The 17,209-nt window shown below is 44.1% G+C and overlaps 1 protein-coding gene across 1 annotated transcript in view; it reads right to left on the reverse strand.

Moving 5' to 3' along the window:
• Positions 1 to 2,797: 2,797 nt before the first annotated feature.
• LOC311485414 (nuclear receptor ROR-alpha A-like) overlaps positions 2,798 to 17,209 on the reverse strand; it is a gene marked incomplete at its 5' end in the record, with an annotated part of 80,511 nt that continues 66,099 nt past the window's right edge. The window contains 10 exons of the mRNA XM_084540806.1: positions 2,798 to 6,563; positions 7,416 to 7,528; positions 7,792 to 7,902; positions 8,327 to 8,434; positions 9,268 to 9,400; positions 9,515 to 9,636; positions 13,510 to 13,726; positions 13,803 to 14,074; positions 14,311 to 14,452; positions 16,434 to 16,519. Coding sequence (XP_084396932.1) covers positions 6,399 to 6,563; positions 7,416 to 7,528; positions 7,792 to 7,902; positions 8,327 to 8,434; positions 9,268 to 9,400; positions 9,515 to 9,636; positions 13,510 to 13,726; positions 13,803 to 14,074; positions 14,311 to 14,452; positions 16,434 to 16,519 — 1,469 coding nt within the window. The 3' untranslated portion in view covers positions 2,798 to 6,398. The remainder of the gene's footprint in view (positions 6,564 to 7,415; positions 7,529 to 7,791; positions 7,903 to 8,326; positions 8,435 to 9,267; positions 9,401 to 9,514; positions 9,637 to 13,509; positions 13,727 to 13,802; positions 14,075 to 14,310; positions 14,453 to 16,433; positions 16,520 to 17,209) is intronic.

Genomic DNA, 17,209 nt, shown 5'->3' on the forward strand with positions numbered 1-17,209 from the left:
AAAACTGACTGGTGTTCTAAAGCAGGATGAATCAGACACACCTGTACTCTACTGCCATCTACTGCACAGGAAAGACAACAAGAACCTCCTCCTGCATTTAAGGCAGAGAAAGTTTTCAGGTCCTTAACTCAAATAAAAGTAGTGTGGAAATGATCTGGTATTAACAAAAAAAAAAAAAATGCATTTAAATGTTAACAAAATAAAAGTATGTGTGTAACACCAATTAAAAAATTTAAAGTAGTAAATGTAGAAAATGCATATTGGCTTCTATTCACTATTGTATAAATTATAAGGTCACTCATGCATTAATGTAAAAGCAGCATTTTTACCATTTTAGTTTTAACATAAGTTTTATGTATAGGACTGGAACTAATGGTTATATTCACTATAGTTACTCAGACTCCTGCACCATGATTGTTTCTGAATCATTAAAAATAATGTTTGGGTACACCATACACGGATCAGGCATAACATTATGACCACCTTCCTAATACTGTGTAGGTCTCCCATGTGGTGACTCATCAGAGAATGGACATGGGCCTTCTGAGGGTGTCCTGTGGGCTTTGAGGGGAGGGGCCTCTGTGGATCATCCCACAGATACTTGATCAGTTTGGGATCTAGTGAATTTGGAGGCCAGGTCAACACCTTGTGCTGTTCTTCATGTTTTTTTTTTTAGTTGTTCCTAAAGTGTTTTTGTGTGTGTGTCTGTGTCAGGCTGCATCCTGCTGGGGATGGCTGCTGCCATCAAGGAGTGTCATTGCTATGGGGTGGGGGTGCCTGGTCTGGTCTAGGTGGGTGCTACATGTCTAAGTAACATCCACATCAATGAATGCCAGGTCCAGAAGTTCCCCAGCAGAACACTGAATTGTCACAAGATGGTCAATGGTATTCACTTCTCCGGTCATAATGTTGTGGCTGATCGGTGTATGACATCTATTGTGGATGGATGTAGCCTCAGCCTGAAAGACCAGCCGGTGGGTCTTCAGCAGGGGCCAAGTCACTGCCCCTCTCCTCCAGGCTTCCAGCTAATGTCCCCACTCTTACGTCAGAGCTAACAGGAAGCTCATCCAACCTTTGAGCTGCAGCTTTTCTCATCTGACCTCTTAACCCCGTTACAACCGGCCTGGGGGAAACCGGTACCAACAACAGCTTCGAAATCACGAATGAAACAAAAAGAAAAGAAAATACAGAACACCTTCCCCAGGCTCCTTCAACCCCAAAAAACAAGAGAAAACACGGTGAAAATAAAACTGGCTTCTCACCCTTGCTTGGTCGGACTGCTTCAGGTCAGCAACAATTACGTATGAACCACATGGCTGCACAAAGAAAAATGGTCGACACAAAGTCATGATGAACAGAGGTCTTGTTGGGGCACAGGAAATAAGAGAGAGCGAATGATTTCTTCTTCTTTTGTTTTTAATGGCAGTTGACAAACCAGCTTAAAGGTGCATTACTGCCACCAACTGGACTGCTGAAAATGCTGAGGTCGGATAATGAACAATCACAATGCTTAATCTGAAAAAGATTAATTCTATGTATTTGGTGCAAAGAAGCAGGAGGTTGGTCAACTGTTTCTCATTGGTTGCGCTGTGCAGACAGCGTGTAATGAAGACCTGTATGACCGATTCTCAGAGGTGTGATGAAGTCCCTTTTAAGCTGGACACCAACCGGCTTTCCTCCATCACTGTCCAGCACACAGGAAGCTGAAAGTCAAAGGAGAAAGCAGCGTCCCCTGCAGGCAGGAAGGAAGAACAGCATGACACAAGCAGAAAACGGCATTAGCTCTGCCAACTAATGGTTTTCTTTACCTCTTGGGACAACGTGACAATGTTCTGGAGCTCTGGGGGTTTACTACCGATGTCCAACTTCATTTCCCACCCGTGGGCTGAATGCAGAAGGTTTCGTTTTGACTCACCCTTGACCACTTCTCTGTTGCGCAATCCTGTTAGGAAGATGATAGCGGTGGTGTTTCTTCAATCTTTGCAGCTCCGAGGTGTTGGTGAGAGTTGTTTATACCTTGTCAGAGCTGTATCTCCCCTGAGTCAAAAGTGTTTTAGAACCTGATGAGATGTGTGCCGCAACCTGCACAACTCCCTCCTTCCTCACCTGTGCAGGTTTGTAGGTGTTGGAGGGGTGTTGTAAACAGCTCTGAGCATAAAGAGGATGTGAAATGGCCCCAGATGTCAGAGCTCCTTTTAGGAAGCTCCCATCTGGTCCAAGCCCCCGCCGAGTTCTGAGCTCTGTGGCCTTAGCTTTTCTTCAGACTTCATCCTGAATTAGAGACGTCTTTTCCTTGGGAGTGGACTTTGACCACTGATTTAAACAGAAACTTTCTAAGCCTCGCCTTCCGATGATATCCTTGATTCTGAGGAGGCTTTCTGCTTGGTCAGTCCTGGTAGTCTACTTCGTCTCTGGTTAGCACTGATGCCTCACAGCAAGAAGGTTCTGGGTTCAAATCCATGGTTCCTTTCTGTGTGGAGTTTGCATGTTCTCCCTGTGTCTGCGTGGGTTCTCTCCAGGTTCTCCAGCTTCCTCCCACCATCCAAAGACATGCTGGTTAGGTTCGTGATTCTAAATTGGCCGTAGGTGTGAGTGTGAATGGTTGTCTGTCTCTCCGTGTTAGCCCTGTGATAGACTGGAGACCTGTCCATGGTGTACCCCGCCTCTCGGCCAGCTGGGATAGGCTCCAGCTCCCCTGCGACCCTCCATAGGACAAGCGGTTACAGAAGATGAATGAATGAACATGCAAGAAGTCAAAAGTGAACAAAATGGTAATAATAACTTAAAGACAGTTTATTATGTGTCTGTATTTAAAGTAGAGATACAGGATATATAGAAGAAGCCAACACAGATGTTGTTTTTCTGTCTTTCTCCGTTTTAATTTTTTTTTTTTTTCACATTTCAGATACAGCAGCTCTGTTTTGTATCAAAAGAAGTCACGTTTGAGCAGTTTAAACAAAGAAATCAACGCTCCCGAGTCTGACACGCTGATACAGGTGCAGGCTGGGCAATAACAAACTTGTACCATGATGTAACATAATCATAATAATGTTTGATAACTTAAAAGTTCAGGAAAGTTATTTTTTTATACAACTCAGAACAATAGTGAGGTGCAAATGTCCAAGTTTTAACGTCCCCTGAAAATTGCCCCAAAAATCTGCGACAATTTCTCTGTTAAATACCACCTCGCTGTGAGATCCTTTAAAAAATGATAGTTTTTGTTTTTTACCCTGTGAAGAAACATACAATGCTGCATCGTCGATAAAATCAAGACCTTGCTAACAAAAGATAACCTAGCACCACACGCATATTAAGAACACAAAAAGCTCTCTCCGTTACTGAACTAGATCTAAAAGAGAGCTGTGCATACCGAACCAGATATCGTACGTCATGATGCATATAAATCAACAGATAAAAACTTTGATGCCCAGCAGGTAGACATCTAGAGCAGTATTTTTCCTGTGGCCTGTACAGAATAATCGATAAAGTTACTTACAGAACGACAGCTAAAAGCGATAAACTGGCATGGAGGGAGAACGGCATGTCGTCAGCGTACGGCATCACGTGAAAACAGTAAGCTGGAAACACAAGAAGATTCAAAAACAATAACCACCCCCCACCGATTCTTTCTAACCTGCACCGACATGCCGTCATATTTTTTTTTTTAAACTATACACAATAAACAAAGATTTACATTATTGCTTGACATTCAGTTATGGCTAAAGTTTGGTTGATTACTCGCCAGAAACATTGATCAAGGCTGAGATGAAGAGGCTGATTGATACCTGTCCAGTTAGGTCGGCTGTCTGTTTAAATACTGATGTGCTGATGACTGAAGGTAATCAAAGAGGTATAGACGAGTTTGGGCTCCTAGCCTGATATAGTCAGACTCGATTCTCGTCATAATACGAGTCTGGATCAGCTCAGGGGCAAATTATCTTAAGGTTCCTGATCGTTTAAACATTTATTAACAGATTTTACGTTTAACAGGTGGACTGATGATTAAATCGAGGCGTCGTTGCTCTTTTGATATGTTAGCAGATTTGTTTTCCAGCTGTTCTGGAGCTCAACGTTTTTGGGAAGTCAAACTACAGGAAGAGGCTCGGGATTAGACATCTTTGTTGAGTTTGAAAGTCGTGGGAATATTACAAACAAATGGCAGCTGAATTATGGCAGGTGTAGGAGCCATCCGGGCTGTTAAAAGGCTAAAAAGCTCCTTTCAATTTGCAGATTTAAAAGATTTAATGGTAAAAGGTGGCTCCTCCCAGCAGTCTGTAGTCCACAAACACACATAACAAACACACAGATTTGGCAGCAGATAGACTCACTATAGTGCAACGCCTCAATATCGTCACCACATTCTGCATAGCTTGGTTTTTCCACGTATTGCTTTTCTTAATATTGCTTTTATCGTGTCCCAAATCCCTCGTGAATCATGTAAATCATTCTGATAATTAACTGATCAAATATTGGTTTGATTTTCTAGCATGAATTCAAAATAAAAAAATCTTTGGACTTTTTTTTTTAAACGTCTCTTTCTTGTTTTTTTGATCCTGCATTTATTGGATGTGTTGACCTGAGTAGAGAGCTGCTGGGGCTCAGTAAAGCTCTATGTGGATTAGTTGAATTAATTAATAATGAAAATAATTAATTAGTCAGCTTCTAAAGCAGTGAAGCTTGTGTGTGAATGTATAATGCAAAGATAAAAATTAACAAAAAAAAAAAAAGAACTTGCACTTTGGTGTCAGAGCCACCTGGTGGTGCTGCAGACTCACTGCTGAGGCTCTCAGGCTCTGAACCAGCTGATAGTGACACACAGATGAGGAAGGAGGCTGCTGGGAGGATGATGGGAAGGGACAGGAGGAATATGGTTCTATTTTGACTCCAACAAGTTGATAAATGTAAAGTTTCTTTGCAGACAGATCAAACCTTTCCCTCATGTTCTCTTTCTTTTTGCCTCTGTGACACTACAGGGCAAATTTGAGGCATGCCTGACAACTTGAGAGGAACAAAAAGTGCAAATATCTGCCATTTATTGAGCCGATATCGTCGAGGGGGTGCGTGCACGCTTCTGCACATGCTCAGTAGAAGATCTGGAGGCAGGAAGAGCCGCTCTGTTTGTTGTGTTTGTCTGGACAAACGTAAAAAAGAGAAAGCCTGGTCTGGTTGGGTTGTTGTTTCTGGTACATATGCACTCATTGTGTGGAACCATAGACTGTATAAAGATGGACGGCTGAGCTGCTCCTCAAAAGTGAAGCCACAGCAAGTAGAGCTCCCCCTGGTGTCTGGCTGCAGTATAGGTCATAAGCTCCACCTCCTCCATGTTAGTGGGCGGGACTTGGGCCAAACTAAAACATTAAAATATGGGAAAATAGCGTCAGTTTGGCCATGGGACGTGGCGACACATCCATATTTATATACAGTCTGTGGTGTGGACAGTATGACACAAACCCATCACCTGGCCTTGAAGTTAATGACCGGTTACCCTTTATGAATCTAGTATTTAAAACTATTTAATAAAGGATGCTGTTTCTGTAAAAAAAAAAAACAGTTATTATTTCTCATTGTGTGCTGTATTTTTTCTTGTTTTGTCTGGTTTCTTGATCATTTATGTATTAAAATTATTATTTACAACCTTTTGAGTGTTTTTATTATTAATAATCAGGTATACAAAAGACACAGCTGAAATAAGAGCAGCTGGATTTACAGGCTGCTGCAGATCGGGCAGTTTTTAGAAACAGGTTTGAAGTGTATTTTAGATGTGGGCAGTGGAACAAGGTTTGGGCTGGTTTTGGATCAATGTGGCCGTCTAGGTCTAACTACTTTAAGCTGATTTGAAATGAAACCAGAGTGCATTTGTGTGTGTTTATGCATGTGTGAGCGCACTGAATGTGCTTTCTTTCTACAGAGTAGAGAAGCTCCATCCATCAGTGGACTACAAGACGTCGAACATGATCATTATGATCGGCTAGTAAACCACTAGTGCTGTTAATGTTCACTGTGTCACAGTGTTTCCAGCTCCAGAACTTTTAGAAGTGCAGAAGAAGAAGAAGAAGAAGAAGAAGAAGAAGAAGATGTCTTGACAATGTGCTGAAACAGAAACCAGGTTTCAGTGCGAGGACTGAAAGTGCTTTTTAATGTCCAGGTCCAGGATCCTGGAAACCAGATGTGTGTTAGTGAAAGTGGAGAGAGTGCACCGGTCTCCAGAGGACGAGGAGGAGGAGGAGGAGGAGGAGGTGGAGATGAGTTCAGGTGTCTCTTCTGTGCTCGGTAGAAAGGCAGCTGACACATAGTAACGCTCTGTGGCTGCCGTGAGTCGCCGTCCCCGTCTTGTGTGTCCGTAGTTTGGATCTGGCTCCGGTCCTGTCCGGTCCTGTCTGGTCGGGTCCGGTCTGCGTTCAGTCGCTGGTCTGCAGCGTCAGCTCGAGGTCGGCGGCGAACAGCTCCTTGTAAAGAGGAGGGAAGTGAGTCCGGACGATGTCGGGGTAAACGGCTCTGAACGCCGACAGCTGCTCCGTGTGGCGACTGCACAGCGAACGCAACGCCGACACCTTACACTTGAGCTGAGGAGGAGAAGAGAGGAGGGAGAGAAGAGGGGAGGAGGGGAGGACGGGAGGGAGAGACAACAGAGAAGACAGGAAAAGAGAGGAGAGGGGAGGAGAGGAGGACACAAAAGTAAAAACAAGAAGAAAGGAGGAGGCAGGTGATAAGAGGGGGAGAGATGAGAGGAGGGGAAGAGGGGAGGGTACGGGGAGAAGAGGTAACAAAAGGGGAAGGAGAGGAGGAGGAGGAGGAAGCAATGAGAAGACAGAGGAGGAGTGGAATGGTGGAAAACAGGAGATGAGGAGAGGAAGAAGAAGAGTGGCAAGAAGAAAGAAGAGGAAATGGAAAATGAGAGGAGCAGATGGAAGATGAGGAGAGGAACAAACAACAAGATGAAAGTAAATGAGTGGAAGGGAAGAAGAGGGGGGAGAAGGAGGGGAAGGAAGTTTAGGAGACAAAAGTAAAATCAAGAAGGAGAGAGAGGAGGACAGGAGTAGAGCGGGAAGAAGAGAAGATGAGGAAGAGGAAGAAGAGAGTCGAGGGAAGGAGAGAAAATGGGGACAAGGAAAAGGAGGGAAAGAGAGAGATGATGGGAGGTGAGATGGGATTGGAGCAGGAGGAGAGGGGAGGAGAAAGTAGAGGAAGTTAGTAGAAACTCATGAGTTTTTAGGTGCAGATCAGATGTTCTCCACAGGAGGGCAGTGTGGGCTCGTTTCTGCACCACTGCTTTTAATAATTGGATGAGTTTCAAACACATCACTCTCAGGTTTCATTCCAGGTGCACGCTGTCTCATTTCTGGGTCGTACGTTTGTGTTTAGACTCAGCTGATTTATGAATGAACCGGTCTCAGGCTCCAGGTCTGAAGGCGTACCTTGTTCAGCAGGCCGTCCTCTCTCTGGTTCTTCTGCAGGACGTGTTGCAGAGCCAGCTGAGTCTTCTGCTGCAGCTTCTCCACCTGCAGCTTCTCCTGCAGCCACGACCGGTCTGAACAAGCACACACACACACAAACACACACATTGGTTCATTAGAGTGTTATGTTTCAGCTAACTAGTTAATTACATTAATCAAAAAAATGAAAAGATCCCTCTCAGATCCTTGAGGTCAGTTAGTGACCTCAAGTCCCACCCACTAACATGGAGGGGGCGTGGCTTATTATCCACTAGCTAGGGGGGAGCGCCACACAAAAAGCCACACTTTTTCTACAGTCTATGGTCGGGACGACAGAGTTTTTAGAGAGAAGACGTACCTGCAGAGAGCAGAATGAACGCAGAGAAGAGGGCGAGCTCGTCCTCCGACAGGTGCAGCGAACACATGGTCTTCGCGAAGTCGAACACCAACGTGATCAAGTCGTCACAACCTGACAATAAAACACACGACAAGAAAACGGTGAGGACAGCAGAAACACATTCAGACGCTTAATGTGACATCAGGCTAACACGTAGAGGCTCCATCTGGGTTCACCCGACGCTCCAAGTCCACCATCAGCGTGGTGAATTGGAGGTAGGAACCAAAGTGGTGGCCGGGTTTCCTTATGTAACCATTATATGTCTACTACTGTCACTGAGAGCTTCTCAGTTTGACAGCCCTCCAGGGGGCCCTCTACTGGCCCGGGGCAGTTGCCTCCCTGTTGACAAGCAGCAAATAGTTCAATAACTAGAGCTCACAGGACGCAGCAGACACCGTTTTGGAGCCAGAAAAGAAAAGAAAAATGTCAAAAAGCTTTGCAGTTATTGAAGTATGTTCAGGACAGGAGTAATATTAGTATAAGTTCCTCCACTCACCCAACGCTTCAAAGACATCAGGACTTGCAAACTTCCCATCGAAGTAGACGGTGTTGTTCTGAGAGTCAAACACTCGACACATTCGCACGAAGACGACCTCCAGAGAACCTGGCGGAGGAAACGCAGAGACGATAAATGTCTAATCCAGTCAGCTGTGATGATCAGTCAGTGACTAAGCATGATGAATCAGGTTTACATTTCTCAGAAACTTATTTTATTGTAGTTGAAATTGCACTTGTGCCTCTTTATGAATTGATAGATCACTGATAGAAAATCAAAGTCTGCCTTCGGAAAAAACAGGAAACGGACAACGAGAAAAACATACGTACGTAAGATATTAGAGGAACATTTCTATGTATCTGTTACTTCCATTTTAACACTAACAGTGTGGACAGTGTTGTTATTCTATTCTTTTTTAACTCATCAAATCCTATTTCTCATAACACCTGAACATCTGTCTGTGTTTGGTGTCAGATAAATACTTTTGTTCTGCATTTGTTGTGAACTATTTTCATTATTTCTGGAGGATCTGAAGCAGCAGGATGTTGTACAGAGCTGCTTAAAAGTTTTTGTGCCCTACATTTCTTCATAAATTACTCAATATATCAACGGATTTTCACACACGTCCTGAAAGTAGTCAAAGAGAAACAAAGAGAACCTAGTCAAACGAATGAAACAGAGATATTATACTTCAATGTTGTAAAAGTAAGTGCCTCCTTGTTTCCAGTATCTGCTGTGACCTCCTCATGCAACTAAACGTTTCCGGTAACTGCTGATCAGTCGTCTACTTTTAAACAGCACAGCGTTAGCATTTGTAACGTGTTTGTAATAGTTTTTGCAGATCTACGGCAGCATGAATAAGACCAGGCTCTGATACAGACATGGAATCTGTTGATAAGAAGAAAAATCACCAAACGAATCATGTAATCAGTCGCTCTTACCGGCTTTGAGCAGGACAATCTGGTCGTTCTGGCAGAGATCCATGAAGCCGTCGATACGTTTGGCGAACTCCACCACGTACTGAATGGCCTCAGTGATCTTTACAGCGCAGAGCTGCCACATCACCTCCCGGGGCTGCACAGGACAGAGCAGGAAGGGGTCAAAGAAAAGCACACTGCAGTGATAATTCATCTCATCTGTAAACTCGGGACAGGAAACAGGAAACAAGGCTGAATAAAATGGACCCACCTTGCTCTGGTAGCTCTCCACCTCGTCCTGCAGGAAGCTCTGCCAGCTCATCTGCTGCAGCTCCTCCCTCAGGTACTGACACGTCTCCAGGTGAGATTTGGAGATGATCTGGGCCAGGTGATCTGAAATGAAATAGACTTTTTACTCCAAGGGTGTCAAACGTACGGCCCGGGGGCCAAAACTGGCCCACCAGGGGGTCCGATCCGGCCGACTGGATGAATTTGCCAAGACATGAACTGTATTTTTTCAATAAAATTGCCACTCTTTGAACATATACCTCATGTTTAGACTGTTGTTGCTCTATCCTACTTACCTATTGTACTTATACAGTGATGCACCCCTTATGTTTTATTTATTTATTTATTTATTTTTTTTGGGTTTGTTTGTTTTGTTTTGTTTTTCCTTTGTATGTATTTGTCTATTAGGTGTTGCGTCAATTGTTGTGGTTGTTGTTTTGATTGTGAAATATCACATGGTAATCTACACATGTATCCGTTTTGTGAAAAAACACCATAAATAAAGTGTTAAAAAAATAAATAAATAAAAAAAATTGCCACTCTTTCATAATTTGTCCACTAGTGGTCGCACTTTTTTAGTCAAGAGTTGCGGCTATACTTATTTTCCTTAAGGATGTTCATAAAATGTTTTGTAATAGGATAATTTATTCAAAGGATAGGAGGAAAAGAAACTTTGGAGACGTGAGCTAATAAGTTTCCCAAATGTTTACTTCAACGGAACACCATGTACCACTTTTCGTCCTACCATCAAATCCACCATGGCAATAGCTGATAGCTTGGAGCGTTGCGTGAACCCAGATGGAGCGACGGCAGCGTTGACAGTATTTTCTTTTCAAATAGTAGAAGAGCTAGCTCGGCCCATGCCCTAGCAAAAGTTTTAGCTTCTGCTTGTTTCTACTATTTTCCATGCAAAAGGCAAAGTTGGAAATTGCTTAGAAAAGGCATGAATTAGTGTGCCTTGTCTAAGGAGTGGTGTAAACTTGCAGAAACAAATAAAATTATGTTGAAACTGAATCTACCATTTATCCCATTGGCTCTATGAGTAAATATTTACATGTTTAGCCTGAGACTTGCACAAAACTCAGATTATAACTATGCCCCGTATTTTATGCTGGTCACTTCTGATCAGATGACCCAGGACGGATGTCAATGCAAGGTCTAAAGGGAGTCTAAGTATCTGTTTCTTGTGTTCTCAATGTTTTCTTGTGTGTTTTATCCGGTTGTGACGACTTGAACAGGTCAGACTTTGCTAAGACGATGCGTTTACTGCACTTGTCCAATGACAAGCTCACTCTCATTCTGCTCTCTGCAGGTGTGTACTCTCCAGTGGTGGTTCCGTCAGGGCCAGCAAAGCCTTCTATGCCGGACTAAACTTTATCAAAATCTCTGATTTACATTTTAATACGTTCCCATTAATCTTACTAAATTATTCCCAATAGCCTATTCTTTTCATGTTATGTCTTGTCTGTCTCTCAACTGCGGTGTAACTTAGCATTAGAGCTTTTATCCAATCATATTTCAGCCATCATGTGTTGCTGGAGTCAAAGAAATCTGCCTGGGCCTTCACTGTAAAGACTGAAACACAATGTAATGACGCTGTTCCTTCGACCAATCACATTTCTAGTTGGTATTCTTAGTCCTTCTCTGTGGCCTACAGTAGTGTCAGCGTTTTACCGTCCTCTGATTGGACGGTCAGAGACCCGCTTCGTTTAGGACAAGCTGGCGGTTCATGTTCATCTGTTGCTAGCTGCGCAACGTTAACGTTTTGATAGCTATTTGTTGAAGCCATGATGGCGGAAGGAGGAGAGGCTATTGATTTGGTTGCAGATCTTCTTAGAAAGACATTTTCACGGCGGACTTTGAAGGAAAAGCTGGATATTGTGAGGAAAGGCCGCCCAACCCTGAAGCTAGCTAGCCTGACCCAGCCGGGGAAACTTTCAGGTCAGCAACTATATGAGCTCTATGAGGAGAACTTCTGAGTAAAATGAATTATATTTACATCTTTTATGTATATTTTTGTCGTTTTATTGGGTCGACATTGATGCTTCTGCTGGATTTGACGTATGTGGCGAGGGGAGACTTTATGAATTGTTCTAAGTGATTAATTCATCTTGCTATACGATGCAACCTCCTGTTTTATTGCATATCCGTATGGTGTTGATGGTTTCTACAGCAGTGGCGTCATAATTACTGCGTTTTGAATGAGGTTGGAGGACACTGAAGGCCTTTGGTGGAAAATGTACGGCCCACCACAGATACTCTCTCTAAAAACCCTCCTGGCCTGGACACATCACTTGCTGTAGTTACGACAAACAAATCACTTCATAAAAGCACAGTGCATGAGATTTGCAAACCTTTTCTTTCCATATTTAGAGATCCAAACCTTGTACCAGTAACATCCTAATATAACAACCTCCCCTCCTGGTCTATTTCTTACCTTTTCCACTGTGAATCAACGTCTCAATATGATGTTAGTGAACGCAGCTCAGATGAGAAACAAACCAAAAATAAATACACTGAAGATATTGTTCTGTTCAGCTTCTTTGTGCTGCAGCTAATTGTTGAGCGTGAATGAATGATTAGAAAACAACAACACAGACCAAAATAATGCAAAAAAAATACAATAATAATACAGCCACATAATAAAAGCTTCTTTTAGTTTGCGCTGGCTTGTTAGTGCGTTGGGTTATTACAATAAAAAGTGAATAAAAAAAATCTCCAGGGACAATAAAATATGATTTCCCCCAACGAACGCCCCGCCACGTCCCAATTGGCCCTAATTAACAGACAGCTAATTACCACACAGAGATTTTAATGAGCTCTGAAGATGAGTTTTCAACCTCCTGCTATTTTAAACCACCTTTCTGTCTCGGTTCGCCCCTCCGTTCCCTCTCCTCCTTTGTCTCTCTGACTCTCCTTTGTGGCTTCGTACTCCTCCATCTTTCTCTCCTGCTCCTCCTCTTTCAAGATATTTCCTCATCTTCATTTTTATTTTTTTTTTCTCCCTGCAGCTCTCTGCAACCTTCTGCCAGATGTTGGGTCTTTTATTTTTCAGAGCTTCGCACGTACAGTGCTCAGGCTCGGATGCTAATTTTTTATCGATTCTTAAGAGGTCGCAAAGGGAGTCAAGAAACGAGAAACCTCTGAGATTTAAAACCTTTACAAATACAGCAGCGCTCTCTGTCCTGAAGCTATTTACAGACATTAGCCACTTAATGCTCCACAGTGGCAGAAGTCAAAAGTTTCCCGATATTTCAGTTTCAAACTAAAACCAATGTTGTCATTGGTTCCAGAGATCTCCACGTTATTTATCCTCTAGTTTCTCATCTTTTACGCGTCTTTGCTTCTGTGCAGCTCTTCTCTTTTTTAATCCAGCCTTCCTTCAGGCCTGACGCTGCTCTCGCTGGTACAGCTTCTGTCATGTACTTGATCTCCCTCACACATGGACTAATCTTGCAGCAAGATTTCTAACAAGAGACGCAGGAAATGGTGTGTATTGAAAATAATCTTGCAGAGAGCTGTGTTAGTCCGTATCAGATCTGGATGTCCTTTGTCCCTTCAGCAGTCTGACTCTTTAACGTCAGCAGAGTTTCCTCCACAACCAAAGGAAATAATACATTTTTTTTTTTTTTCTCAAATGCAACACCAGGCCATTCTTGGTGCAATTGGTGCAAAAGTTTTGGGGAACATTTTTTTCTTCTTCTGTTGTATTTCCAGCAGATTTGATGTTCTAAAACAGCACCTATCTATGTAAAACGTTCAGTTGGAATCTCTCAGATAAGAATCAGAATGATTGCTCAGGCTGAAGATATACACCGATGCTGACTGTACTTTCTCCTGTTTCTGTGTCATAATGCTACTGAATACCAAATTTCTCTCTGCGTTAGCCCTGCCATAGACCAAAATCTTGGTAGCAGCTCATAAAAGGAGGTTTGTTTCTCTCTTGACACGTCTCTGAGTCTTAATTCCTCCACTCACCAAGTTCGGCCATGGACACGGTGGGTGATGCGTCTCCGTTGCTGAATGAGCAGTATGGAAAGAAGCCGTTACTGGATCCGTAGTCGCACAGCGGCTCCGGTTTGATGCCGTTAATATCGAGCCCTGATTGGTCTGGAGACGGCTGAATATCCAGGTAGAATCCTCCACCTCCTCCACCACCACCGCCACCACCTCCTCCTCCTCCACCAGAGTCTGCCTGTTTGTGGAATTGTTGTTAATTCAATCGAATTTGCTCCAAAAAGCAAAAAAAAAAAATAGACAGAAACACACACCTTGGACGACAGAGACCCTCCATCGGGCGAGTTCTCTTCCATGTAGCGCCCCACCTCATCAGGGAGCTCTGTGAGGCCCGTGGAGGACAGGGTGTAGTGGGGGGACAGTGACTCGGTCTCACCCGGGCTCGGGCTGCCGAGGCTGGGGCGAGAGAGGAGGAGGGGAGCGTGCTGCTGCTGCTGCTGCTGCTGCTGCTGCTGGAGGCGATGCTTCTGGACCTCAGCGTACAGACTGTCCCGCTGCTTTTTAGACATGCGACCGAACTTGACAGCTGTGTTTGAAGCAGAAGACAAAAAGTTAATCAGTCTTTATCCTGCCTGGACACCAGAAGACAGTCTGTTTCAAAGAGACATCTCGAATAAGACAGCCACTACATCTGTTCCCGTCACCGTGTCTGCAGACGAACATCTTGCAAACTGCTGACTGCCAGATGTTTTCTGCAGGTGCGAGTGCTCCTGCAGGTTCATGTAAGTGTGTGATGTGAATTATCTCGCGTGTGTGTCTCACCGTCTCGGGACATTCCCACAGCGAGACATTTCTGCAGGCGGCAGTGCTGGCAGCGATTTCGGCTCGTCCGGTCAATCAGACAGTTTTTCTGGCGAGGACACGAGTAGGCGGCGTTGCTCTGCTGGCTCCGCCGGAAGAAACCCTGCAGGAAAACAACCAGCTGTGTTTGAGAAGAACCAAGCTGGAATCCATGTGGACAACAACGATGGAGACGTGGAGACATCTTGGTCGTCTTCGAAGACTCTACACATTCAGGACTGGAGATTTCCAGCATATTTGGTGTTCCACAGCAGCAGTTCTATGTTCTCAGATCAGGATCAGAATGACTGCTGAAGATATACACCGATCAGCCACAACATAATGACCACTGACAGGAGAAGTAAATAACATTGATCATCTTGTGACAGTTCAGTGTTCTGCTGGGAAACTTCTGGACCTGGCATTCATTGGTGTGGATGTTACTTAGACATGTAGCACCCACCTAGACCAGACCAGGCACCCCCACCCCATAGCAATGACACTCCTTGATGGCAGCAGCCATCCCCAGCAGGATGCAGCCTGACACAGACACACACACAAAAACACTTTAGGAACAACTAAAAAAAAAAAAACATGAAGAACAGCACAAGGTGTTGACCTGGCCTCCAAATTCACTAGATCCCAAACTGGTCAAGTATCTGTGGGATGATCCACAGAGGCCCCTCCCCTCAAAAGCCCCCACTAACAACATTCTGTTTCCAGACACCACAGGACACCCTCAGAAGGCCCATGTCCATTCTCTGATGAGTCACCACAAGGGAGACCTGCACGATATTAGGAAGGTGATCATAATGTTATACCTGATCAGAGTATATATTGTCCAGCAAAGACATGCAGATCTGAAAATTCAGAAACTCGGTAGGGTAATAACATATAGCTGGTGCTAAGAACAGGAGAACATTTGTTATTCCATCAAAAAAAACTCCAGGACTCCAGGATTTCCATAAAAGATAATGTAAGTCTGTCTAATGTGCGACTTGTTTGGAGGTACATTTGAGTGTTTGCACACTGATGAATCTCCATCAGCTGCTCGCTGGCTGTGAAATAAGCCTCCAGCTGTCACATCAGCAGCTGCTGCAGATGAACACACCAGCAGCTAAAGAGAAGCGTTGTGACTGGTGTTTAAGACCCAACGTCAAACGCTTCCTTCCACTTTGTTAACGAGACCGTGGAAAATTAAAAAAAATAGCTGCCCTGCTGCGAAATGGAGATCGGGTCTGCAGCATAACAGCAAAATTACAGAGTGATGTTTGTTTAAACAGTGAAGCCACTTTACCACATTAATGTAAACTGAACACACTGTATATTTAATTCTGCTATTTAACGGCAGAAACTGGATTGTTTTACCAGGTCAAGTCAAGGACTTATGTTCTTGGTAGCTCAGACAAATTTGATTCTGAAGTACGGACTCTAGAGGACGGGAGGACACAGGACAGTAGTTGATGATGGGGACGCCGAGCTGCACCACGTCCACACAAGTTACAGTACCTCCCAATAAAACAAGCGGGGTTAGAACACATCATTTGGATTGTACTTGGACAGATGCGTACGGGAACAGAACTTGGACAATTTCTGATGAGGGAATGGACTCTTAGAAGTACCTGGGTGTTCATCTGAACAGGAAACTAAACTGGACTGACCTGACTAGTCCACTTTATAAGAAAGATCCGAGCAGAGTCTCCCTGCATAGGACACTTCGGTCCTTCAGAGTGCAGGGAGCACTACTGAGGTTCATCTATGAGTCTGTGGTGGCATCTGCTATATACTATGGAGTGGCCTGCTAGAGCAGCAGCATCGCAGCGGCAGACAAAAGCCAAGACTGCTCCTGGTAGACCACACACATCTGCAATATCTGTGCATTAACTTATGTTTACAGGTTTTTATTTCTCTCGTGCAATATCCATATGTACGACTTCTACTGTATTTCATTTTCTACTTCTAATATTGCTGGTGCATCGCTGCAACTTTGTCGTGCATCGCTGCAACTTTCCCCACTGCAGGATAAATAAAGGATTACCTTATCTTAGCAGGAAGCTAAACTGCAGCAGGAAGTGAGAGCGTGTAGAGGAGTGGGCGGGGCTTACCTTGCAGCCCTCGCAGGTGATCACCCCGTAATGGATGCCCGAAGATTTATCTCCACAGATCTTGCAGGGGATGATTTCTATCTGAGCTGCAGAGAGGAAGAAAAACAACGACACTGAAACATTTCATGCAAGAGACTGAGAAACGACACTGACACACACGTTTCTCCAGCTGGCTCAACTCTGCCACTATAAACACACATTGAGCCTCATCTTGAGAAGACAGAAGATCTCATGAACTCTCCCCGAGAAGGAAAGAACTTCCAGAAGCTGATGGAGGCTCTAGCTGAATAACTCCGTCCATAGAACGGAGGAGCACAAAGATAAACTCCACTCCGAGCTTTATGATTTTAATTTACAGTATGGCTTATACAAGAGGGCTGCTAGCGAGGTATAAGACACGAACCATGTTTACATGAGCTTTAAACAGATGGAACATCTGGAGGAATGGTTACTGCATCGTGGGGGGGTGGGGGGGTGAGGAGTGAGGCGGGCGAGGCTCAGCAGCGTATCATCTTTCAGACGGCTGCTCAGAATGAAACCCGAAAACACACCGAGCGTGTATTTATACTCCCAGCAGTTTGTAACGGAGTGACAGCTCGACTCTGAGCGGCTATATTTAGCGAGGCAGGGAAGTTATGTAAGTGTGCAGCCAAATTAACACAACAAACGCACACCGGCGTCATCTCACTACACACACAACAACAAACAACTCTTCTCTCTTTTGTCCTTGGGGCTTGAATTTGAATTTTGTAGGTTTACTGTAGAAACAGAGACAC

Source organism: Chelon labrosus, assembly GCF_963514085.1.
Source record: "Chelon labrosus genome assembly, chromosome: 3".
Lineage (NCBI taxonomy): Eukaryota > Metazoa > Chordata > Actinopteri > Mugiliformes > Mugilidae > Chelon > Chelon labrosus.